We start from the raw sequence: 27,535 nt of genomic DNA on the forward strand, positions 1-27,535 counted from the left end.
AGTGGCAGTCTCCCATAAGAGAAAGGGATGGGCAACAGATGGGAGAAGGGAAGGGAGTGAGCAGTCTGTGGAGGGATCCCCTGTGGTTGTCCCCCTCCACAATAGGTATATTGTTTTGGATTCTGTGGAGGGGGATGACCCTCCAGGGGTAAGCCACGAGGACCAGATCGCCTCCACGGAGACAGGCTCAGGGGTCCGGAAGGGAAAGAGGGGGTTTAGGAGAGCGATAGTTGTGGGGGACGCAATAGTTAGAGACACGGACAGGTGCTTCTGTGGGACTGAACGAGAATCCAGGATGGTAGTCTGCCTCCCTGGTGCCGGGGTACTGGATGTCTCCGAGAGGGTAGGAAGCATATTTAAAAAGGAAGGTAGTCAAACGGATGTGATTGTACACATTGGGGGAAATGATGTAGGTAGGAAGAGCAGGGGGGTCATACGAGAGAAATTCAGGGAGTTGGGTGCTAGGCTAAAAAGTAAGACCTCCAGTGTAGCAATCTCTGGACTGCTCCCGGTGCCTAGTGCAAGTGAGGCTCGGAACAGGGAGATTCTACAGTTGAACGCGTGGCTAAAGGACTGGTGCAAGAGGGAGGGTTTTAAATTCATAGATAACTGGGAAATCTTCAAGTCAGGATGGCAACTGTACAGAAAGGATGGGTTACACCTTAACTGGAAGGGAGCAAATATCCTGGCTGGGAGTTTTGCTCGAGTGTTTCGGCAGGATTTAAACTAGTGTGGCAGGGGGGTGGGGAACAAAACAGGAGGTCAGTAAATACTGAGGCTGGGGTCGAGCTGGGGGCCAGGGCAAGGCTAGCTAAGAAGAGGAGCACTCTGGAGGAGGAGGACCTGACTGGGCCTGGAGGTCTGGAGTGCATCTGCTTCAATGCGAGGAGTGTAACGGGTAAAACAGACGAACTTAGGGCCTTAATGCTTGTGCGGAATTTGGATGTGGTTGCGGTGACGGAAACTTGGTTAAAAGAAGGACAGGACTGGCAGCTGAATATTCCGGGGTATCAGTGTTTTAGGCGAGACAGAGGAGGGGCTAAAAAAGGTGGGGGAGTAGCGATATTAGTTAAGGAGCATATTACCGCGGTGCAGAGGGTAGACAACTTAGAGGGGTCATGTACTGAGTCGCTGTGGGTGGAACTCAGAAACAGGAAGGGTGCAGTCACTATGCTGGGGGTGTACTACAGACCACCCAACAGCCCACGGGAAGTGGAGGAAAGGATATGTCAGGAGATTCTGGATAGGTGCAGAAAACATAGGGTTGTTGTAGTGGGGGACTTTAATTTCCCTGGCACAGACTGGAAAGTGCTTAGAGCTGGGGGACCGGACGGGGAGGAATTTGTAAAATGCGTACTGGAAGGTTCTTTGGAACAGTATGTAGATAGCCCGACTAGAGAGGGGGCTATACTGGACCTAGTTCTGGGAAATGAGCCCGGTCAGGTCGTCAAAGTTTCGGTAGGGGAACATGTGGCAAATAGTGACCACAACTCTGTTAACTTTAGGATAGTAATGGACAAGGATGAGTGCTGTCCTACGGGCAGGGTGCTAAATTGGGGGAAGGCTGACTATAGCCGGATTAGGCAGGAATTGGTGGATGTTGATTGGGAGAGGATGTTCGAGGGTAAGTCCGCGTCTGGCATGTGGGAGTCTTTTAAGAAACTATTGATAAGGCTGCAGGATAGGCATGTGCCTGTATAAAGGAAAGATAGGATTCGAGAGCCGTGGATAACCAGGGAAATTGAGGATCTGATTAAAATGAAAAGGGAGGCGTACGTTAAGTCCAGGCAACTGAAAACAGATGGAGCTCTGGAGGAATACAGAGAGAGTAGGAAAGATCTCAAACGGGGAGTTAGAAGGGCAAAAAGAGGGCACGAGATGTTCTTGGCAGGCAGGATTAAGGAGAATCCTAAGGCATTCTATTCATACATTAGGAACAAAAGAGTTGTCAGGGAGAAAATCGGACCTCTCAGGGACAAAGGAGGGGAATTATGCTTAGAACCCAAGGGAATAGGGGAGATCCTAAATGAATACTTTGCATCGGTATTCACGAAGGAGAGGGGCGTGTTAACCGGGAGTGTCTCGGAGGGAGGTGTTGACCCGTTAGAGAAAATCTCCATTACGAAAGAGGAAGTGTTAGGTTTTTTAGGGAACATTAAAACTGACAAAGCCCCAGGGCCTGATGACATCTATCCTCGACTGCTCAGGGAGACGAGAGAGGAAATTGCTGGGCCTCTGACGGAAATCTTTGTCGCTTCTTTGGACACGGGTGAGGTCCCTGAGGATTGGAGGATAGCGAATGTGGTCCCGTTGTTTAAGAAGGGTAGCAGGGATAACCCAGGAAATTATAGGCCGGTGAGCTTGACGTCCGTGGTAGGGAAGTTGTTGGAGAGGATTCTTAGAGACAGGATGTATGTGCATTTAGAACGGAACAATCTCATTAGTGACAGACAGCATGGTTTTGTAAGAGGGAGGTCGTGCCTTACAAATTTGGTGGAGTTTTTTGAGGAAGTGACAAAAACGGTTGATGAAGGAAGGGCCGTGGATGTCGTCTATATGGATTTCAGTAAGGCATTTGACAAAGTCCCACATGGCAGGTTGGTTAAGAAGGTTAAGGGTCATGGGATACAAGGAGAAGTGGCTCGATGGGTGGAGAACTGGCTTGGCCATAGGAGACAGAGGGTAGTGGTCGAAGGGTCTTTTTCCGGCTGGAGGTCTGTGACCAGTGGTGTTCCGCAGGGCTCTGTACTGGGACCTCTGCTATTTGTGATATATATAAATGATTTGGAAGAAGGTGTAACTGGTGTAATCAGCAAGTTTGCGGATGACACAAAGATGGCTGGAATTGCGGATAGCGAAGAGCATTGTCGGGCAATACAGCAGGATATAGATAGGCTGGAAAATTGGGCGGAGAGGTGGCAGATGGAATTTAATCCGGATAAATGCGAAGTGATGCATTTTGGAAGAAATAATGTAGGGAGGAGTTATGCAATAAATGGCAGAGTCATCAGGAGTATAGAAACACAGAGGGACCTAGGTGTGCAAGTCCACAAATCCTTGAAGGTGGCAACACAGGTGGAGAAGGTGGTGAAGAAGGCATATGGTATGCTTGCCTTTATAGGACGGGGTATAGAGTATAAAAGCTGGAGTCTGATGATGCAGCTGTATAGAACGCTGGTTAGGCCGCATTTGGAGTACTGCGTCCAGTTCTGGTCGCCGCACTACCAGAAGGACGTGGAGGCATTGGAGAGAGTGCAGAGAAGGTTTACCAGGATGTTGCCTGGTATGGAGGGTCTTAGCTATGAGGAGAGATTGGGTAGACTGGGGTTGTTCTCCTTGGAAAGACGGAGAATGAGGGGAGATCTAATAGAGGTATACAAGATTATGAAGGGTATAGATAGGGTGAACAGTGGGAAGCTTTTTCCCAGGTCGGAGGTGACGATCACGAGGGGTCACGGGCTCAAGCTGAGAGGGGCGAAGTATAACTCAGACATCAGAGGGACGTTTTTTACACAGAGGGTGGTGGGGGCCTGGAATGCGCTGCCAAGTAGGGTGGTGGAGGCAGGCACGCTGACATCGTTTAAGACTTACCTGGATAGTCACATGAGCAGCCTGGGAATGGAGGGATACAAACGATTGGTCTAGTTGGACCAAGGAGCGGCACAGGCTTGGAGGGCCGAAGGGCCTGTTTCCTGTGCTGTACTGTTCTTTGTTCTTTGTTCTTTGTGTATTATGCCATGCCTCGACTAATCTTTATTGTCTAATAAGCATCGTTAGTCTGCATTCTAAATGAGTGATTATCCATTTTGCCAATATGGTTATTCTTCAACGTAATTTTTTTACTCTGGAGTTTAGTCCAGAGTCAAGTATTGAGAGTGGGAAAAATAGCACTGCTGCCTCACAGCGCCAGGACCTGAGTTATATCCAGCCTTGGATCATTGTCTGTGTGGATTTTGCACATTCTCCTGGTATCTGTTTGTGTTTCCTCTGGGTGCTTCGGTTTCCCCTCACAGTCCAAAGATGTACAGCTTAGGTGGATTGGGCATGTTAAATTGCCCCTTAGTGTCAAAAGATGTATAGGTTAGGGGGATTAGTGGGGTAAATCTTTGGGGTTACGGGGATAGGGAAGGAGTAAGACGTTCTGTTAGAAAGTTGGTGCAGGATTGGATGGGCCGAATGGCCTCCTTCTCCACCGTGGGGATTCTAATAAATAAACTTGAAAGGTAACTAAATTCTGGAAATCTGATCCTCATATTATCACTAAGTGCAACTTATCCTGCACCCTTAGATAAATAATTGATATGCAGCTATGGTGGCAATATGTCACAAATGCACCAGAGAGGGTTATGTTTCAGCACCTGAAAGAATGTACTGTCAAGATATGATTCTCTTACACTAAGTTGTTTGTGTTCGACTTTTGTTAATTGCAGCAATTTAAATGGTTAGAGCTATGGGTGAAAGGCCAACTTTGACACAGTGGATGCTGTACTTACCTAACTGAACAGGAAATCATTTGTTATGTCTGTAGTATTTAGGCTACAAAACTGAACTAATGTGCTGAGGTTCCTTATGTTTAATTAAATAGCAAATATTAATTTACCATGTCCAAAAAGAATTTATTGTGGATTTAAGAGCTCGTAGACAAATTTTGCCAGCGACTCAGCCTAATCACCATTAATTGGTTTAAAAAGTTAAACTCTGAATTTAATTCAAAATGTGTACACTTCATGGCCATTCCTCTGAACCTCAATAATAAGAAATACAAGATGCACAGGATGTTGGATTGTTATATTGTATCAGATTACTTCACTTGCCTTGGGCTAACAATTGCTAATCAGCCAAAGCACAGACAGATTGAGTGACAGACTCGGCTTCATGATATGATGTGGCTATTGATCAAGTGAGTTACTGCCTGGGTGTTTATGGTGAATTGAGGTGAATCCAATGAAAATATCAGTGAAAAGCAGTCCCACTTGAACAAATGCTCTACAATACTGCAATATTATGTTCATTCAAATTGAACAGAAGTAAATTCAACCAGTTCCTTGTAGGTGCTTAAAACGACAAACATTGTAAAATGATTTAAGGAAAGCTATTTGTAAAACACAGATAGGAAATATCCTTTATAAAGACTCAGAAAGTATTTTAAGTTGGGTTGCCTGTGATTGTATATGAACTGTAATAAAATCAGAATGGATTTCCATTTTAGATAAAAAAATGTTGTCAAACTCTTCAGTTTTACAAAGGAAATCATTGGTGTTTAATTTCTGGAGAGTGTACCTTACGTAGTGGTTTGAGTTTTGTTTCCATTATGAAGTCATATTTACAGAGTTCACAGCAGCGTGTGTCAGAGCTCTTGATCCACTGATGTAGACAGGCCTGGTGTACAAAGCGTAATGTCCCTGTGCAACGGCAAGGCGTGATGAGTGGACTATCATCATCTCCTTCGCAGTGGCAGATCCTGAGTGGAGAAAGATTTAATGAGACATCACTAAAAAATCAAAAAGCTTGTGGTCAGATGCTGGTTACCATTCCAAAAACTAGCCTATATATCCACTTCATTGAGAACAGTGAATCATTTACAACCATTATGAATTTTATAGGTTTTTTTGGCTCAATGGTTGACTTATAACCACAGTAAGAAGTTTGACAACACCAGGTTAAAGTCCAACAGGTTTATTTGGTAGCAAAAGCCACACAAGCTTTCGAGGCTCTGAGCCCCTTCTTCAGGTGAAGAAGGGGCTCAGAGCCTCGAAAGCTTGTGTGGCTTTTGCTACCAAATAAACCTGTTGGACTTTAACCTGGTGTTGTCAAACTTCTTACTGTGTTTACCCCAGTCCAACGCCGGCATCTCCACATCATGACTTATAACCAACAGGCCCTAAGTATGAGTCTTTCAGATTCTCTTTCAATCCATCTATTATCAATTTTCTCAATACGGGACAATTCACTGTCACTACCTAATGGCAGTAACCTTAGGGGGACTGAGGTGTGGAGAGGAGAAAGTAGCATTAAAGTACATCGTTCACACATTTTCTTGTGCAACAGAAAGGCTCGCCAGAGACTATGTAAAATATTGGCCTGTTCCTATGAGCAAATACCTGTGATAAAACTCACAAATAAAATGAATATCTGTAATTTTACAATGTTTGGCACAGTACATACGCAATACTGGCTTGCTCCGTAGAATTAAAGCCAAGTGGTGAATTTCTATCTTCATTGCCTGGGCAGTAATCCATCAAAATCAACAGAATGAAAACTGGGCCAACTCCACAATCTATTCCAACTGGTTCCAAGCCCAGATGGTGCACAGGAAAATTGACCCTAAAGTGCCTCTGTGCTGGAGATCTCTGATCATAATATTGAGGTATAGCATCAAAGTGGATGAGAAAGATAACTGAAGATGCTGAAGCAGAATGGAAATCTGAAATGAAAGGGAATGACAGCAGCATTTACACAAATACTGTAAAATAACTTTGAAGGAATGCAGTCACCCACATTAGGGTTTCCCAGCCAGACCCACTAGAGCAGATTTTTGCCCATCTTTTACAAGTCCAACGGTCCTGGACACCCCTTATACTGGGTTGTTCCTGCTTCCCTGGCTGAGTAGGGGCTCCTATATTGCTGGAAGCACTGAGGAAGATGAAGACTAACTCTAGATTAGCGCAAGATGGTTCTAAAGCTTTGAATAGAGAAGAGATTATTGCACCATTCCCCCACCACAAGGACGCCAAACAGGGGACAATAGGTTTTGGTAAGGACTTGGATAACCTCACCTCAATGATACCTGCTGAATAGAGTAGGCTAATGTCAGAAAACAAGGTAAGACAAATAGTACTTTGGAAGCCAAGTCTCCTCAGCGATTTTGACTGCAAGCCATTGTGGCATCTGTCAGCTGGGCAAGAATAGCATTAACCCAAAGGTATTGTTTTACAAACTGCCTAAATGCTGTTTCATACCAATGTCTCTTCTTCAAAGATCATAAGCTAATAGTGCATGTAATTTAACAACTTGTATATCAATACAGGATCATGATCACCCTTTAAAATGAGCAGAACTTTGAAAGTAGTCATTTCTAAAATTTCAGTAATTACTGAAATACAATAATGTTTCAGTAGCATTGATGATGTTGGTTTCTATTGCATTTGCTTGCTCCACAGGTAAAGGAAATTGTGAATGGCAGCACCATTTAAAATATAGGGCAAAAGATTTTACAAACGATGTAAGTGCACGGTGGATTTATTCCCACTTGGAAGTAAGTGCTGCTGTCATTCCCTTTCATTTCCCTTGGAAGTAAGCGGACGCATTAGTGAGAGGCAACATAGTTTTGTGAAGGGGAGGTCGTGTCTTACAAACTTGATTGAGTTTTTCGAGGAAGTGACGAAGATGATTGATGAGGGTAGGGCAGTGGATGTTGTCTACATGGACTTCAGTAAGGCCTTTGACAAGGTCCCTCATGGCAGACTGGTGCAGAAGGTGAAGTCGCATGGGATCAGAGGTGAGCTGGCAAGGTGGGTACAAAATTGGCTCGGTCTTAGAAGACAGAGGGTAGCAGTGGAAGGGTGCATTTCTGAATGGAGGGCTGTGACAAGTGGCGTTCCTCAGGGATCAGTGCTGGGACCTTTGCTATTTGTAATATATATAAATGATTTGGAGGAAAATGTAACTGGATTGATTAGTAAGTTTTCGGACGACTCAAAGGTTGGTGGATTTGCAGATAGTGATGAGGACCATCAGAGGATACAGCAGGATATAGATCGGTTGGAGACTTGGGCGGAGAGATGGCAGATGGAATTTAATCCGGGCAAATGTGAGGTAATGCATTTTGGAAGATCTAATACAGACAGGAAATATACAGTAAATGGCAGAACCCTTAAGAGTATTGATAGGCAAAGGGTGCACAGGTACACAGGTCATTGAAAGTGGCAATGCAGGTGGAGAAGGTAGTCAAGGCAGCATACGGCATGCTTGCCTTCATTGGCCGGGGCATTGAGTTTAAAAATTGGCAAGTCATGTTGCAGCTTTATAGAACCTTAATTAGGCCGCACTTGGAATATAGTGTTCAATTCTGGTCGCCACACTACCAGAAAGATGTGGAGGCTTTGGAGAGGGTATAGAAAAGATTTACCAGGATGTTGCCTGATATGGAGGGCATTAGCTATGAGGAGAGGTTGGAGAAACTTGGTTTGTTTTCACTGGAACAACGGAGATTGAGGGGCGACCTGATAGAAGTCTACAAGATTATGAAAGGCATGGACAGAGTGGATAGTCAGAAGCTTTTTCCCAGGGTGGAAGAGTCAATTACTAGGGGGCATAGTTTAAGGTGCGAGGGGCAAGGTTTAAAGGAGATATACGAGGCAGATTTTTTACACAGAGAGTGGTGGGTGCCTGGAACTCGTTGGCGGGGGAGGTAGTGGAAGCGGATATGGTAGTGACCTTTAAGAGGCGTCTTGACAAATACATGAATAGGATGGGAATAGAGGGATATGGTCTCCGGAAGGGTAGGGGGTTTTAATTAAGTCGGGCAACATGGTCGGTGCAGGCTTGGAGGGCCGAAGGGCCTGTTCCTGTGCTGTAATTTTCTTTGTTCTTTTCTTTGTTCTTTGACCAGAATGGCCACCTTTTCCAGCTCCACCTGAGATCAATGAAAGAGTGTGGTATCACTGCTGGCAAGTGCTGGCCAGTGTGAAATGTCTCCAGATAGGGTAAGTGGGCTGGCGGAGGGACAGGAGTGGTCCAATGGTAGCCCAGCGGGAAGCTTAAAAGCAGCTGCCAGAGACCGCCGAAGATATCAGAAGAGGCAGAGGGAGGCCTGCACCAGCAGCAGCAGCCCCTGGCAGACCCTCAGGCGGGCTGCAACCCGCAGATTTTCAAATGACCGTCTGCGCACCCTTGTGGAAGCGCTGAGTGCCAGGCGGGACATGATAATGCTGCAGGATGGAAAGAGGAGGTCACCCCACCTCACCAAGAAGGCTTGGGTAGAGGTGACAGCTAGGATCAGCAGGTAAGACCTGGTCCGGCACATTTTTCATTTTTTTAAATTGGTAACAAGTAGGCTTACATTAACACTGCAATGAAGTTACTTTAAAAATCCCCTTGTTGTCACACTCCGGCACCTGTTCAGGTACACTGAGGGAGAATTTAGCATGGCCAATGCACCTAACCAGCATGTCTTTCGGCCTGTGGGAGGAAACTGGAGCACCGGAGGAAATCCACACAGACACGGGGAGAATCTGCAGACTCTGCACAGACAGAGGAATGTCCTCAGGTTGCAGAGAAGCTGCTGTCTCTAAGGAAAGTAAGGATCCAGTGGGAGACAAAACAGACAGAGAGCAAGAAGAACATAAGTTCATCTCATCCCTCATAAAGACTTCTAAGAAACCTTAGTGATTCACCAGTGTTTAAGCCACTATGATCCCATTGATATCACTCACATCCAGCCGCATGGACATTGTCTCTGTGTGCTAGGACAAATAGGACTGACCCATTTTTTGATTTGATTTATTGTCACATGTATTAGCATACAGTGAAAAGTATTGTTTCTTGCACACTATACAGACAAAACATACCATACATACGGAAGGAAAGGAGTGAGTGCCGAATGTAGTGTTAGTGTCATAGCTAAGGTGGCACGGTGGCACAGTGGTTAGCATTGCTGCCTCACAGCATCAGGGACCTGGGTTCAATTCTGGCTTCACTTCACTGTGGAGTTTGCACATTCTCCCCGTGTCTGCATGGGTTTCCTCTGGGTGTCCTAGTTTCCTCCCACAGTCCTAAGATGAGCAGATGAGGTTGAGTGGCTATGCTAAATTGACCCTTATTGTCAGGGGGATTAGCAAGGTAAATATGTGGGGTTACGGGAATAGGGCCTGGTGGGATTGTGGTTGGTGCAGACTCAATAGGCCGAATGGAAATTGTAGGGATTCTATTCTATGAGTCTAGGGTGTAGAGAAAGATTGTTGCCATTCTCCAGAGCCAGCCAGGAAGCCAACAATCCCCCCTTAGCACCAGAGCAGGTGCAGATGGCAGATATAACTGCAGCTCACCCTCTCTCTGCACCAAGGATCAGGACAGGAACGGGCAATAGCCTTTTGGCTCGATTGGTAGTATGCGGTGATGAGTGCACATCACACTTTCTTGAGCAGATGGTGGAGACAGAGCTCTGATGAAGGGTCATCCAGACTCGAAAGTTGGCTCTATTCTCTCCCCACAAATGCTGTCAGACTTGCTGAGATTTTCCAGCATTTTCTGTTTTTGTTTCAAATTCCAGCATCTGCAGTATTTTGCTTTTATTCATGGAATGAAACCCCTTCCTGTTGACAATGGTGCCCATTGGCTATGTGGGTGCAGTCAATGTCTCCCTGGATGCAGGGGAACCCTGTAAGTGCAGTGAAGCCTGTGCCCGCTCAGCCTGGCTGACTTGATCTGTCCTGAAATGAAGGAATGTTCTCATCTGCCTGAACAAAACGTCAGTCAACAGCTTGACACAGCTGTGTGCAGCTGTATGGGACACTCCATCAAGATCACCCACAGAACCCTGGAAGGATCTGGAGGCATAAAGATTAAGGGTGACAGTGACCTTCAGAACCACGAGCATTGGCTGTCCACCCACAGAATTGGAGGCTACCTCTAGCCTAATCGTCCAGCAAATGGATGTGGCATCTTCCCTTGAAAGCCGGAGCCTCCTGCAGCACTGGACCTCGGTCATGTTGAGGTAGCTGAATTACTGCCTGTATACACTGATAGCTGTATAGTGATGTTTCTGTGGGGCCATCCTTCCTGCCCTCCCTGCTGGCCCTGAGAACCCACCCTGTGCCTGGGCTCTGAGGTGATGCCTGCAACCACCTAGCTTCCTCTCTCTTCCTGCTCAGAGGATTTGCTCCCTGCTGAATAGACAAGGCCCATCTGTAGAGATGCAAATGGAGCTGGCCCATGTACTGATGGTACCAAAGGTTGGAAATCGCAGAGACTAAAATGTCCTGAAAACTCCAGACAAGATGAAGCATTACCTCAAAAGAAAGCAGTGAAAACTCTATAATACTCTTCTAAGCTGTCATCAAATTCTATAATCTATTCAATAATACTCCATTCGAAGCTATCATCAAACTCTCAATAACTCCTACCCCAACTCAGTAAGAAGTCTCACAACACCAGGTTAAAGTCCAACAGGTTTATTTGGAATCATGAGCTTTCAGAGTGCTGCTCCTTCACCAGGTGAGTGAAGCAGTTCTCTGAAAGCTTGTGATTCCAAATAATCCTGTTGGACTCTAACCTGGTGTTGTGAGACTTCTTACTGTGCCCACCCCAGTCCAATGCCGGCATCTCCACATCATCCTACCAACTCAGCCTGTCTTTGCTCCTGCCCTGTTTATCCCACCCTTGGATGACAAAATGGCAAAAATTGTTTGGCCGCCTGCCCACGTTGCCTGTGTGCCAGCCTAAAAATCACAAGTGTAATGTAAAATCCGGGTAAATTGGCATTTTAATCCTCTCGATGTGCTTCATCAATGTCATTGGGCACGCATCCGATTCATGCTCGTGCTCGGGTGCCAGATGACATTGGGATGTGCACTCAATGTCTTCTTGCAAGATTTCACATGCTTCCGGGTCAGACACGCGCCCACCCGAGCAGCACAGAATTCTGCCCTAGGTTCAACAATGCCGTCGACATGCTGAATTTATTTTCTTTTTAATGTATGTTAGCAAGCTTGCCAAACGTGTGCGATTATTTATTGGGATCATGGTTCTGGCCATCATTCCAAAACGTACAGTTAAAATTATATCCTTTATGTCTTTGCTGGGGAACAGAAAGCCCATCATATTTTTGGGGTATCACTGAAACTGTTCCGGACACTATGGGTAGAACTTCATCTGAAGAGCGAGGCTCCCGATAGCGCCATGTCTGCTCACATGTCAGCAGCCACAACATAGGCAATTACAATGCAAATCATAAGTGTGTGTGGTGGGGACGTATCCCACATGTAATTCTGTGGCGAGGAGTGGATAGAAAGTGTCAGATCACGTGATATTTTGTTAACTTGACCATTGTGTATATCATGTTCACTTTTTGGGACGTCCTCAGTCAGGAGGCATTTTGCACAGTCAACCGTTGCTGAATGAAAGGGACTGAGAGATAGCTCACTTGTGTGGGCTACAATGTGATAGTGTGTTTGAGGTCAGTCTTTATTGGATAGTAGTGTGTGTTGTGATTTGTATTCCCAGGGCAATGTGACATGGCTTAACATGCAGCATCAGCTGGCCTTCCCATAAATGATGTGTCCAGCAGATTGGCCGATGTCACTGACGAATGTGAGAAGTGACGTGCTGCTTGTACAATCATAGCCTTGACAATGTGGCCAAGGAGCAGAGAGATAACAACTTCAGTGATTTATGTGCCAGTGTGTGAAGCATGTATCCTTGCGGACAGTCAGCTCTTTTCATCATGGGTGGTAAAAGTCCCTTGCTTTTCTAAGGGGCAGAGGATGTGGGCAGTACGGTAGCTCAGATGGAGGCTGGCAAAGGAAGTACATAATTGGATCAGATTTACAGGTGGTATAAATTACGGGTAAGTGCCTCATTCCTGGGCAAAATAGCTCTGACAACCCTGGCATGTCTTTCCAAGATTCCAGGGCCAAGGAGAGGTGCCATGATATCTCTGCCCTCTTCCTCATATTCCTCCTTTATCATTAGTCGAGGAGGAGAGCAGCTCCTCTGTATCCTTGCAGTGGGTGGCAGACAAATGTGGCTTCTTTACCAATTATCCTGCTATGATACCAGTGAGAATAGTGGCCACTCAGGGTTCTGGTTCTGGTTGGCATCACTAATTGCACATACATAACAATTAAGATAGCCCAGATCACTCATAAGTGTCCAGCATGAGGTGCCACTCCATCAATGTGCAACTGGTGGGCAACCACAAATAGATTCTCATATGGATGTGATCAAGAAGCCTGGGCAGCTGACACAATGCTTTTGTCCGACAGCAATCCATCCATGCTGATCTCTCTGCACATCAGAGCAAACTTACTAGCTGGATGCTCAAAGACAAGAGATATTCACTTAAAAGGTGAATGATGACACCTCTGAGAAATCGGAGGATAGATGCCCAGGACTGACCCAGTCAATGCCATATAATCATCAAATATGCCATCAAACAAACCATTGGCATATTGAAGATCAGCTTTGGCTGCCTGGACAAACCTCCACATGTGCCAGAGTCTCCAGATGGTTGTGGTACCCCAGCTTTGAGAATACTGGAAACGCTGGATGCTTATTAGTTTTTGCTTTGATTCACAATCATCATTTACAGAATGTAATGCATTGATGCGCGATTAATTCACTCGGGAGGCTGGATCGTACACGGGAAATAAAGGCTTTTATTAGTAACAAGAATGGAGCATACTGCTTAACAATACAATGTAAGAAGTTTAACAACACCAGGTTAAAGTCCAACAGGTTTATTTGGTAGCAAAAGCCACACGAGCTTTCGAGCCTCGAAAGCTTGTGTGGCTTTTGCTACCAAATAAACCTGTTGGACTTTAACCTGGTGTTGTTAAACTTCTTACTGTGTTTACCCCAGTCCAACGCCGGCATCTCCACATCATTAACAATACAATCCCAGACTAAAGGGTCACTAGGAAGTGCAGTGACCTTTATACTCCTATAGGAAGGCGGAGCCAACCGGAGTGTACCACAGAACAATACCAACAGGTGGAACACCCCAACCCTAACCCCAACAGTAACAAGAGTAACATATGTACAAGTACCCATAGTGCTAACCATCTATGGTTCAGTACCCATAGTGGTAACCATCTATGGTTCACCACATTCACCCCTCCTTTAAAAACAAAGGCCGGTGGGGCAAAAAAACAGTACGAACTGTCCATATATTCACAAGTTCAGTCGCATCGGAGGGCCGCACCGTCTCTGTGACCTCCTCAGCACTGGCGGTAGCGCCGGTTCTGGTGACCGTGGTGACCCTCTCTCCAAGGTGGTGTCCAGTAACTCCTCCAGTTCCTCACGGACGGGTGGACCTCGAGGTGGCGACAATCTCCTGGACTCAGGCAAGCTGTACACGGGAGTAAGAGGATTAGGTGGAGGTCCCGATACTGCCCGTGCCGTGTCAGGAGGGGAGATAATGGGCAAAGGAACCCTAACCAGGGGTGCGGGAGCGACGGGGGTTTCCAGGTCCCCTGCAGGCGCCAGATCTCGGATAGAGACCGTGTCCTCTCGCCCGTCAGGATATGCTACATAGGCACATTGAGGGTTGGCGTGGAGGAGATGGACCTGTTCAACCAAAGTGTCGGACTTGCGGGCCCTAACATGCCGCCGCAGGAGGACAGGTCCTGAGTACGTCAACCAAGATGGCAGTGAGGTCCCAGAGGAAGACTTCCTAGGGAAGGTAAACATCCGCTCATGTGGGGTAGCGTTGGTTGCCGTACACAGGAGGGACCGGATTGAATGGAGCGCATCAGAAAGTACCTCTTGCCAACGGGAGACTGGAAGACCCCTAGACCTCAACGCCAGTAAGACAGCCTTCCAGACTGTAGCGTTTTCTCTTTCGACCTGTCCGTTACCCCTGGGGTTGTAACTCGTAGTCCTACTTGAGGCAATTCCTTTAGAGAGCAGGTATTGCCTCAAGTCGTCGCTCATAAACGACGAACCCCTATCACTGTGGATATAACTGGGGTAGCCGAACAGGGTAAAAATACTCCGCAGGGCTTTGATGACCGTGGCAGAGGACATGTCTGAACAGGGAATGGCAAAAGGGAATCGGGAGTACTCGTCAACCACGTTGAGGAAGTACACATTCCGATCTGTCGAAGGAAGGGGGCCCTTGAAATCAACACTCAGTCGTTCAAAAGGGCGAGTGGCCTTAATGAGGTGTGCCCTGTCAGGTCGGTAGAAGTGCGGCTTGCATTCAGCACATACCTGGCAGCTTCGAGTTATCGACCTGACATCTTCTATGGAGTAGGGCAGATTCCGGGCCTTTACAAAATGGAAGAGCCGAGTGATCCCCGGATGGCAGAGATCATTGTGGAGGGCCTGTAGCCGGTCCTCCTGCACACTGGCACATGTTCCACGCGACAGGGCATCTGAGGGCTCATTGAGCTTCCCCGGACGGTACATGATATCATAGTTGTAGGTGGAGAGTTCGATTCTCCACCTCAAGATTTTATCATTTTTGATTTTACCCCTTAGCGTGTTGTTGAACATGAATGCCACGGACCGCTGGTCCGTGAGCAGGGTAAATCGTTTTCCAGCCAAATAATGGCGCCAATGCCGGACGGCCTCCACAATGGCCTGAGCCTCTTTTTCCACAGAGGAGTGCCGAATTTCGGGGCCTTGGAGGGTGCGAGAGAAAAAGGTGACGGGCCTGCCCGCCTGGTTAAGTGTGGCGGCCAGGGCGAAATCAGATGCATCACTCTCCACCTGGAAGGGGATGGACTCATCGACAGCGTGCATCGTGGCTTTCGCGATGTCGGCTTTTATCCCTTCAAAGTCTAAGCGAGCCTCTGCTGCCAGGGGAAAAGAGGTAGACTTTATGAGCAGACGGGCTTTGTCCGCATAATTGGGAATCTACTGTGCGTAATACGAGAAGAAGCCTAAGCATCTTCTCAGTGCTTTGATGCTAGTGGGTAGGGGAAGTTCAAGGAGGGGATGCATACGGTCTGGATCAGGGCCGAGGACCCCGTTTTCCACCACGTATCCGAGAATTGCTCGGCGGTGCTTGCTGAATACACACTTCTCCCTGTTATAGGTCAGATTCAGGCGAGACGCAGTGCGTAAAAACTTCAGGAGGTTGGCATCGTGGTCCTGCTGGTCATGGCCGCAGATAGTGACGTTGTCCAGGTACGGGAAGGTAGCCCGTAGCCTGTTTTGGTCCACCATTTGGTCCATTTCACGCTGGAAGACCGAGACCCCATTAGTGACACCAAAAGGGACCCTTAAGAAGTGGTAGAGATGGCCATCCGCCTCAAAGGCCGTGTATTTGCGGTCCTCTGGGCGAATGGGGAGCTGGTGGTAGGCTGACTTCAAGTCGATGGTGGAGAACACCCGGTACTGCGCAATCTGATTGACCATGTCAGATATGCGCGGGAGAGGATACGCGTCCTGCTGCGTGTACCTATTAATGGTCTGACTATAGTCTATGACCATCCGGGGCTTGTCTCCAGTCTTAACCACCACGACTTGTGCTCTCCATGGGCTAGTGCTAGGTTGAATGATCCCTTCCCTGAGGAGCCGCTGAATCTCAGATCGAATAAAGATCCGATCCTCAGCGCTGTAACGCCTGCTCTTAGTCGCGATGGGCTTGCAGCCTGGCACGAGATTTTCAAATAAAGACGGCGGGGTGATTTTGAGTGTCGAGAGACTGCACGTGGAGCGCGCTGGGCAATTCGGAGGCTGCTGTTCTCCCACTGAAAGTGGAGGGAGTGGCCCATCGTACTGCAGGGTCACACTCCTCAGGTGGACCATAAAGTCTAGTCCCAGGAGTACCGGAGCGCAAAGGTGCGGTAACACAAGGAGCCTGAAGTTCTCATAAACTGTGCCCCGCACCGTTAGATTTACCACGCAGCTCCCAAGAATGGTAACAGATCGGGACTTCGACGCCATAGAAATTGTCTGCCTGACAGTCTGTACTCGGAGACTGCACCGTTTCACGGTGTCTGGATGAATGAAACTCTCTGTGCTCCCGCTGTCAAACAGACAATGTATTAGGCGTCCGTTTACCTCTATGTCCATCATGGACTTGTCGAGTCTGTGAGGCTTGGCCTGGTCCAGGACGATTGATGCCACCGTTGAATCCCGAGTGCAACTGCAGGCAGCTGAGATGGTCGATGTCGAGGACCCCTGCTGGTCGTCTGCAGTCGGTGTCGACCAAAATGGCTGCGCCCATGGATCGCACGTGGTCAATGGCGTTGAAAGTGGCGGCACTCGCAGGTTGCACGTGTCTTGCGTCGTCATCCTCAGGAATGGCATCCTCAGCACTGCTTGGCTTCGAAGGTGGTTTCGCTCGGCACACTTTAGCATAGTGCCCTTTCTTCCCACACGCGGAGCAAAATACCGTTCTGGCCGGACATCGCTGACGAGGGTGCTTCGCCAATCCACAGAAATAGCACCGTGGGCCTCCTGGAGCTGCCGCCGCTGTCAGGTCCGAGGTTGAAAGCACGATTGCGCAGTTCCTAGGAGCCGCTGGGTAGAGTTGAGTCGGTGGCTGTACTTGCCACGATGTTCCCACGTGGTCGGTGGAGTAAGTTTCAAGACTTCTGGAGGCCGTTTCCATCGCATCAGCCAATTCCACCATCTTAGCTAGGTCCAAGTTACCTTGCTCTAGCAGCCGCAGGCGAATATAGGATGAGCCGATTCCCGCCACGAACGCATCTCGGATCAGATCGTTAGTGTATTGAGTAGCTGACACTGGCTTGCAATTGCAGGCTCTGGCTAGCTGCTGAAGTTCGCGCAGGTACTGTCCCGTCGTTTCGCCGGGCTGCCGCCGTCGAGTGGCTAGTAGGTGCCGAGCATGAATCTCGTTTGGCGGTTTATGGTACAGCTACTTAAGTAGTTCGATGGCCTCATTGTAGTCTTGTGAATCGCGGATTGTTGCATACACAGTGTCGCTTACCCTTGCGTGGAGGACCCGCAATCTATCGGCGTCGCTTTGGACTGCTGTTGAGGCGTCGATATAATCCTGGAAACACTTCAGCCAATGGTCGAAAGTGTTCGACGCTCCAGCGGCACGCGGATCTAAGGTAAGCCGATCGGGTTTTAACATTTGCTCCATGGTTTTTTTTTTCAAAACAAAAATTGTTGCTAATAAAATTGATGCGCGATTAATTCACTCGGGAGGCTGGATCGTGCCCGGGAAATAAAGGTTTTATTAGCAACAAGAATAGAGCATACTGCTTAACAATACAATCCCAGACCAAAGGGTCACTAGGAAGTGCAGTGACCTTTATACTCCTATAGGAATGCGGAGCCAACCGGAGTGTACCACAGAACAATACCAACAGGTGGAACACCCCAACCCTAACCCCAACAGTAACAAGAGTAACATATGTACAAGTACCCATAGTGGTAACCATCTATGGTTCACCACATGCATGGAAGAACCAAGGGTAAGGAAATAAGGCATCTCCACGTCAAGGAAATAAATGGCAGGGCTCCAGGGGCAGCTTTACAATACAAACCTGTACAAAATCAGCACAAACAATAATGACTAGATAGGTATACTGAGCAAATCAGATGTTAGTTCTAAACAATATGAGCTTCCAACTTAAACTCAATCCAACAGACTTAGCCTAGCGTGACTTGCACTCTGATAGGCTTTTAAACACGCTCATACTTTCCGCTGGGTCTGGCTGTGCAGGTTACACCTCAGACTTATGATACATCCTTATCAATACAAAATCCTGCTCCAATATTGGCTGACAGTCACATGGCTCAACCTATCAGACACAAATAGACACTCTCTTGGCATTTATTCAATAGCTGGCCTTTTCCTCTCTTTACAAGGCTACCTGGTCCTACCCAATTCTCTAGTTAAACACAACAGACTGGATGTTCCAGCCTCCAGGAAGTTTCTCTTACACTCAGTTTTCTTTAAAAAAAAAACCCCCAGCTTTCCTTTTAGAGCATAGCTCCCCTTAGTAATTTTCTCCATTGCAATCTTAGGGCCTTCTTGCTTCTAAAAGCCTCTCAGCTGGGTCAAAGTTTCAAGCAATGTTTGTAAACTGACAGACATACTAATCCAAACCAAAAGTAAATAAACAGTATAAGCAGCAAGTAATTAGTATAACCAGCAAGCAATTCCACAACCAATGGATCATGTCTAAGCTCTGCAGTCCTGCCACATCCAGTCATGAATGATGGTGGGCAATTAAGAAACTCACTGGAGGAGGAGACTCCATGAATATCATCATCCTCAGTATGTCAGTAAAAAATATACAGCTGAAGAATTCACAACAATCTTCAGCTCGAAGTGCTGAGTGAATGATTGATCTCGGCCTCCTCTGGAGGTCCCCAGCATCAGTCTTAAGCTAATTTGATTCACTCCATGTGAAATCAAAAAACAGCTGAAGGCACTGGATAGTGCAAAGGCTATGGGCCCTGACAATATTCTGGCAATAGTGCTGAAGATTTGTGCTCTGAAAATTGCCGTGCTCTGAGCCAAACTGTTTCAGTACAACTACAACACCGGCATCTACCTGGCAATGGAGAAAATTACCCAGGTATGTCTTGTGCACTAAAGAGAAAAGGACAAATCCAACCCAGCCAAATATCTCTCATCCGTCCACTCTTGATGATCAGTAAATTGATGGAAGGCGTCATCAACAGGACCTTCAAGCAGTGCTTGTTCAGCAATAGCCAGCTCAGTGATGCTCAGTTTGAGATCCGCCAGGATCACTCAGCTCCTGACCTCATTACAGCAATGGTTCAAACATGGACAAAAGGGTTGAATTCCAGAGGTGAGATGAGAGTGTGGGAGGAAACCAGAGCACCCAGGGGAAACCCCCGTGGACTTCGGAAAATGTGCAAACTTCATACAGACAGACACCCAAGGCTGGAATTGAACCCAGGTCCACGACACTGTGAGGTAGCAGTGCTAACCATTGTGCCACTGTATATTTTTGTACATCTTAATTAAATCATTCTTTAACCTCCTCTGTTCTAAGGAAAACAACTCTGGTCTATCGAATTTCTCCTCATAGCAGCAACTTTCAAGCCATGGCAACATTCTTGTAGATCTGCTCTGCACCCTTTCCAAGGCAATTATGTCCTTCCTGTAATGTGGTGACCAGAACCGACACAAACTTCCAGCTGTGGCCTAACCAGCGTTTTATACATTTACATTGTTGCTTTTGTATTCAACACCTCACCCAATAAAGGAAAGCGTTCCACATGCTTTTGTGATCACCTTGCCTATCTGTCCTGCCACCTTGGACATGCACTGCAACGTCTCTCACTTCCTCACTCCTCTCAATTTCTCTCCGTTATTGAGTATTCCTGTAAGAGGCTTGATTACTGTAGTGGTCTGCTGTGCACTCCTTAACATGGCCCTCAGAGATGTGTGAACCTTGAGGATGGTGAGGCCCTGGAATAAAACAGCTGATCCTGGAACAGAAATTTAATGAGGAAGAGGAATTTAGGACAGAGGGAGATAACGCTGAACAGAGAGGTGCCTCTGCTGCAGAATGAGGCAGCCTCCTCTTGCCATTCCATGGGAGGATCTTCCTCTTCTCCCTCATGGTCTCCAACATTCAGTTCATGTTGTGATGTGAGGGTGCCAGGCCTTCCATTCCCTGTGACATCTCACTTCCCTCTGGTGTAAGGGAAGACTTTGGCACAAACCACAGATCTCTCCCTCAGGACAAACAGCAGCTTTAGTGGTGCCTACTGGGGAGGTTCTAAATGAGTCCAACACCTGATCTGACCCACCTCCACTGGCTCTACTTTCATGCTGCTGATGGTGGCAGGGCAGGATGTTCCACTTCAGTGCTGAGATAGGTGCCCTTTAGAAAGGGCACCTCATCTCTGTGGAGCTGGCTTTGCCAGCTCTATCAGGCCCTGTGCCCACCAGAGTGATAACGTTAACCAAACCCATTCAAACTTTTACACCCAGAGAGGATCAAGGAATGATCTAATTGACATGGGAGCCAACATGGTGGGGAATTCTAGTTATGGGTGGTTGGGAGTGTAGGGAAAAGCAGGCAGTGACGGGGGAAATGCCAGTGATACTTTCACAGTGGTGGTGGGGGAGGGGAGGGTAGCCCCCGGTGATTGGGTCGGGGTGTTGGCAGAGGAAGTTCAAGATCTGGAGTGAAAATGGAGCAGTTCAGCTGCAGAGCTGCTTTTCAGAATCTGACATTGAAAAAATGTGGGAAAATTCCACCTCATATCACACTATCTTTGTACAGTGAATTTCAAAGTACAGAATTCCTTCTTACCATGTGCTTGCCCAAAGTGCCTGCCTTCTTTTTAAAACTTGTGTTTTTTTTCCAAATGTCACCTGTGGTAGTTAGATCCAAGGCACTACAAAAATGCTTACAAAACTGAGGTGCCCTCATGTCATAGGAAGTTTCTCCTCAGAAGTAGCCACTTCTGGCTGCATCACTGGAGCTTGCCAATAATATCTCCAGCATTCCAGTGTAATGTTGGCTCGTGAGATATAGTATCAATATAGTAGCAATGGAGGGGTGGCACGGTAGCACAATGGTTAGCACTGCTGCTGCACAGCTCCAGGGACCCGAGTTCGATTCCCAGCTTGGGTCACTGTGTGGAGTTTGCACATTCTCCTCGTGTCTGCGTGGGTTTCCTCCGGGTGCTCCGGTTTCTTCCCACAGTCCAAAGATATGCGGATTAGGTTGATTGGACATGGGAAAAAATTGCCCCTTAGTGTCCTGAGATGCGTAGGTTAGAGGGATTAGCGGGTAAAATGTGTAGGGATATGGGGGTAGGGCCTGGGTGCGATTGTGGTTGATGGCCTCTTTCTGCACTGTAGGGTTTCTATGATCAGGCAGATAGACTCCAGCCATCGCTATTGTACCAGGCTCTGGATGTGTGTTTCCATAATCAGCAGGATCGCTGTATGAACAGCAGCTGTCAGATCATTGTATCCCTAAGACACAATCACACACTCTGGCAGCAACTGTGCAGGCTGTGCTCCATTCTGTTCCCAATGCAATAGAGCCGCAGTCTGTGCTTTCATGAAATTGGAGTCACAGTCTGGTCCTGGGTGCTGCTTAATGAGGAATTTGTGACAGCTTACAATGAAATTCCATGTTCAGAAAAATAGGAATGGAAAAGGGCATATTTTCATTTTGGAGGGTACTTTCACAAACCAATTGTACAAGGAATGAAATTGCATTTTTAGACAAATGTGAGCTTCACTAAACATTGGTGAAGAGAAAATCAAAAAGTGTGGCAGCATGGCAGCACAGTGGTTAACACTGCTGTCTGACAGCGCCAGGGACCAAGGTTCAATTCCGGCCTTGGGTGACTGTCTGTGTGGAGTTTGCACATTCTCCCCATGTTTGTGTGCGTTGCCTCCAGATGCTCCAGTTTCCTCTCGCAGTCCAGAGCTATGCAGGTTAGGTGAATTGGCCATGCTAAATTGTCCCTTAGTGTCCCAAGATCTGTAGGATTAGCCATGGGAAATGTGTGAGGTTACAGGGATAGGGTAGGGGGGTGGGGAAGGGATACTCTGTCAAAGAGTTGGTGCAGACGCGTTGGGTTGAATGGTCTCTTCTGCATTGTAGGGATTCTATGATTTCTATTAGCTGTCTGGCAGTGATGGTAATCCTCTAACACCTTGAACTGTAAGAATTAATTTTGGGTCTCTCTGGTTGCTATGTGGAAGAGTGAATCTTTGTGAACTCTGGCATTTAACTAATTTATCCGCAGGGATCTTCCATATTAGCAGTTAAAATCAATATCCAGAACATTTTGCCTCTAATAAAATTCTTCAGATTCATTTTCAACATTTTTACCTTTGACCTTAAGAGATACAAATATTTGAATGTTGAAAAGTATTGCTTGCATGGGTTTCTGATAGGCATTTTTTCACTTTTTTAATGAACCTGCAGTCACATAGTCATTATTCAGTTTGTAGCTATTAAATTTATCGCTCTTTCACCAATATAAATTGTATTCTTTTGAACCATCTGACTTCCACATAAGACATTTTCTGATAATACTATTATTTTATTCTTTGCATATCAAGAATTTGAATATGGAAACTGTATTAAACAAAGATCAATTAAAATGAACAGAAAATTTAAAAAACTATTTTGTATAATTTAATTTGTTTAAGTGGATATCATTATATTTAATTTTTTTTACTGTCATTTCACCAGTATTCTGAAAATCTATTACAACAGTTTTCCAATAGCTATAACTAATGGAATGCAAACACATCCTTCTGATATAATACAAGACAAATTAATTAATCTGTGATGGAGAAAACATTTTGAGCATACTTTTGAAATTGAATGAAAATGTAAAGCAAACACTGGCTTTCATTAGTGGTTATAGACCAACCTGCAGACTTCCCCATCATCAGGCCAATCATCTACATTCTGAAGTTGGGCAGGTCTAGCACTCCCATGAGGCTCTGAGTTGACAGCAGCTCCACCCTCGGATAGAGATAGTGCATTGGTACCTTCCTCATTGGATCTTTTCCTGGTATCTTCATCTTCAAAGGAAGAGAAAGCTTCAGAGCCCTTTTTTCTTAATATTCTTTTATTTTGGACAAATTTCCTTGAGCAACTCGTTACGTCAACAGAAGAAATTGAAGATGATGATAACCATGCCTCCTTGTTATGGGGCCTTCTTTCACTTCCTCGGATTATTGTTTGATTGTGACAGAAGAGATGTGGGTCAATCCTCATCTTATCCCAGTCACTTTCAGAGTCCATTGACAGCAGGGCTGGAAGAGTAGGACCTGATTTTTTCTCCAACTGTTTATGAGATTTACTCTTTCTTCTGCCCTTTCTGGAAGCCCTCATTCTTTCTGAATTTCTTCTTCTGATTTCAGCCCAGTGATCTTCATCCGACGATAAATCAGAATCACTCCTACTGATTCCGTTAATCTTTGCACAAAAGGACCTGGACTGCTTTTCAGGATGCTTGGTGTGATTGTGCAAACGTTCACATCTTTCACAGAGTTCCCTTTGCTTTCTAATTCTTCTCTTTACATGTTTCTTACCACAATCCCCGCTGTGATTGCTGAGCGCCATGACAGGAGTTGAATATGAGTCACCATCTTCACAACGGGCAGTAGATCTAAGCACAGCATGCAAAGGTGGAAAGTGGAAAGTAGAGAGGATGAAGGAAGAGCATGACAGACATGGCAAAAGAAGTGAAAACAAAATGAATTAGTAATTATATAAACAATTATCATATACTGATGAAGTAGAATAAAAAAAACAAACAAATGAAGTACAATGAAGACAAGCTGAGACTCAGACTAGAGATAAACAGACACAAAGAGGAAGATGTCATTCAAAATGATCCCTAACCAACAACAAACACTGCTGAATTCTCTAGACTCATGTACCTGCAAATATCCTGAGTAGAAGGGCTAACAGATGTACGTGACTGACTCCTGGGAGCTGTTCCTGTTGGACTACTTGCCTGTAAAAGGTAAAAGCATAATAAAGTCAGTATGGATGCCAGCACCTGACAGACTCAAATAGAAGTCTGGAATATGAAGTGCAGAGATAAATGGGTTTAAGTGGAAATCAAACGCGTTTGCTAGGGAGTGAGATGGAGAGAAGAAAGGGGTTGAGGGAACTTTAAAAATATCTCCTTGCAGTGTAGAAGTTGCAGATAGGCCTGGCATTTATATCCAACCCTAGTCATCCTGAGAAATGGGCGGTGACCCTTCTTCTTGAACCATTGTATCCAGCAAATTGGTAAAACTGAGTGGTTTGCGAGATCACATCAGAAGGCATTGAACCATCTTACATGTTGGTCAGGCCAGACAAAGACAGATAAAAGTTTCCCTCCCTTCAGAGACATTAGTGAACCAATTGAAATTTTAGAACAACCTGAAAATTTCATGGACACTTTTAAGAGTTCTAATGTTTTGTTTCCAGATTTTTAAAACTAAATTCAAATTCTCAAACTGCCATGGTGAGATTTATATTACATTGTCTGGATTATTATTCCAAAATGTTTAATTATTTCTCCAGGTTCCTGCAGTTAGCGGGTAGACAGGTAACTCAGTGAGTTACTGAAGTTATTTTCCCACTTTTATTTTCTTAGGGAAGCTCATATTTGGTGCATAAAACTTGATTGAATAGTAAAAAACATGTTCAAAGAGAAGACTGCTAACATTTGAAAGCAGTTCCTTTTGGCAATGAGTCATTGGTTCTCAGCCAGAGGTTCCCGAGTCAGAATTAAGAACTGTCTTGCAATCTTAATAGCTGCAGCTTTCTCAACTAATCAGTAAATAACTTCCATGATCAAACAATGTAGCCTTTGAAATTAGATTTGTATTCTAATTTCTGTTCTAATTTGTTGATATTTGTGCCTTCCTAATTTTGTTCAATAATATTGAGTTTGGATTAGATTAGATTAAATAATTATAAAATCCTAATTAATTTCCCATTTTTCAGGCTATCAAAATCTCTGGAACACTTCCACTGCCATGGAAACATGGCAGGGTATAGCAATGTGGTTGACTCTTAAATGCCCTCAGGGATAGGCCTTTTTCACCACCCTACTAACATGCCCTTCCGCTTTCAGAGATCTGTGAACAAACACACCAAGGTCTCTGTGATCCACAGAACTTCCTAGTGTCCTACCATTTATTGAATACTTTCTTGTCAAATTACTCCTTCCAAAGTGTATCACCTCACACTTGTCAGGGTTAAATTCTATCTGCCACTTATCTGCCCATTTGGCCATTCCGTCTACAGCACTCTTATATTACATGGCATTAAACAAAGTCTTTGAATATATTCCTGCAATTTTTGCCGCATTGGTTACATTAGAATATACAAATTAGGAGTAAGAGTGAGACATTTGGCCCCTTAAGCCTGCTCCACCATTCAATAAGATCATGGTTGGTCTGACTGTTATCTCAATGACACATTCTGTCTAACCCTGACAAGCTTTGAATTCCTTTGTTAGTCAGGAAACTATCTACCTCTGCCTTAAAAAAAATTCATCAATCCTGACGCCATTGCTCTCTAAAGAAGAGAGTTCCAAAGATTCACGACGCTCTGAGCGAAACTGTTTTTTCTCATCTCCATCTTAAATGGGAGACCCCTTATTTCTAAACTGTGTTCCCTAATTCCAGTCTCTCTCCACAAGGGGCAACATCCTTTCAGCATGCCCCCTCAGGATCTTTATGTTTCAATAAAATTACCTCTCAATCTTCTAAACTTCAATGGATACAGGCCCAACCTGTCTAACCTTTCCTTGTACAATAACCCCCTCTCCATCCCAGGCATCTTCAGTTATGAGGATAGATTGGACAGTTGGGACTGTCCTCCTTGGTGAGAAGAAGGCTAAGAGGCAATTTGATAGAAATGTTCAAAATCATGAGGGACTGGACAGGGTAGATAGGAAGAAACTGTTCCCGCTTGTAAAAGGATCAAGAACGAGAGGGCACCGATCTAAAGTGATTTGCAAAAGAAGCAAATGTGTGTTTCTTTTGCAAATCACTTTTAAGAGGGTGTTAGGTTATTATTTGAATAGAAGCAGTGTATATAATTATGAAGAAAAGACATGGGAATGGTACTAAATCATAATGCTCATTTGGAGAGCTGGTGTGCACACATTTGGCCGAATGGCCTTCTTCTGCACCATGACAAGGATGGGATTTTCTGTTTCCTCCCCCATCCCAGTGGTGTGTTTTGTAACGGATCTACAAGTCACGCTGCTGTTAACGGGGTTTCCCAGTGTTTGCATGCTCCACCACTGGGGAACCTGCAGAGGGAGCTCACTATCACCGGGACTGCATGATCCTGCTGGTGAGAACAGCCAGAAAATCCCACCCCCGTCAGTTGAGTAAATCTTCTCCAAACTGTTGCTAACACATTTACTTCCTTTCTTACATAAGAGACCAAAACTGTGCACAGTAGTTTAGATGTGATCTCACCAATGTGGTACAGATATGGCACAGTTGTAGCAAAACTTCTCTACTTTTATATTCCTTTCCCCTTGCAATAAATGAAAACATTCCATTTGCCTTCCTAATCACTTGCTGTACCTGCATACTAACTTTTCCTGATTCATGTGCATGTCCAAATGCAGCAATACTTGGATAATATTCTGACATGGACTGACAGTTGACAACTAATATTCACACCACCAAGTGCCAGACAATGAGTATCTCCAACAAGAGATAATCTAACCATCAGCCCATCTCATTCAATGGCATTGCCATTGTTGAATCTCCCACCATCAATATCATGGGGGTTACCAGAAAGTGAATTTGACTAGTCATATAAATACTGTGGCTACAAAAGCAGGTCAGAGGCTAGGAATACTACGGCGAGTAACTCAGCTCCTGACTGCCTAAAGACTATCCACCACCTACAAGGCACAAGTTAGGAATGTGATGAAAGACTCCACTCGCCTGGATGAGTGCAGCTCCAACAACACCCAAGACATTTGACACCATCCAGAACAAAACAGCCCACTTGGTTGGCATCTAATTCACAAACATTCAATACCTCCACCACCGAAGCACAGTGGCAGCAGTGTGTACCATTTATAAGATGCACTGCGGGGGCACACCAAGGCTCCTTAGACAGCACCTTTCAAACCCATGACCACCACTATCTAGGAGGACAAAAGCAGCCGATAACTGGGAACACCACTATCTGGGGGTTCCCCTTGAAGTCACTCATCATATCTGGCTTGGAAATATATCGTAAGAAGTTTAACAACACCAGGTTAAAGTCCAACAGGTTTATTTGGTAGCAAAAGCCACACAAGCTTTCGAGGCTCTGAGCCCCTTCTTCAGGTGAGTGGGAATTCTGTTCACAAACAGAACTTATAAGACACAGACTCAATTTACATG

At 45.7% G+C, this 27,535-nt stretch overlaps 1 protein-coding gene across 1 annotated transcript in view; it reads right to left on the minus strand.

Annotated features, from left to right (window-relative positions):
• Positions 1-27,535, minus strand: part of LOC144493230 (E3 ubiquitin-protein ligase MARCHF1-like) — a 274,906-nt gene that overhangs the window by 54,918 nt on the left and 192,453 nt on the right. The window contains exons 3-4 of the mRNA XM_078212094.1: positions 24,056-24,132; positions 5,281-5,461 (exon numbers count right to left, since the gene is read on the minus strand). Of these exons, the coding sequence (XP_078068220.1) occupies positions 5,281-5,461; positions 24,056-24,132 (258 nt within the window). The remainder of the gene's footprint in view (positions 1-5,280; positions 5,462-24,055; positions 24,133-27,535) is intronic.

This window comes from Mustelus asterias, chromosome 1 (genome assembly GCF_964213995.1).
Source record: "Mustelus asterias chromosome 1, sMusAst1.hap1.1, whole genome shotgun sequence".
Classification (NCBI taxonomy): Eukaryota; Metazoa; Chordata; class Chondrichthyes; order Carcharhiniformes; family Triakidae; genus Mustelus; species Mustelus asterias.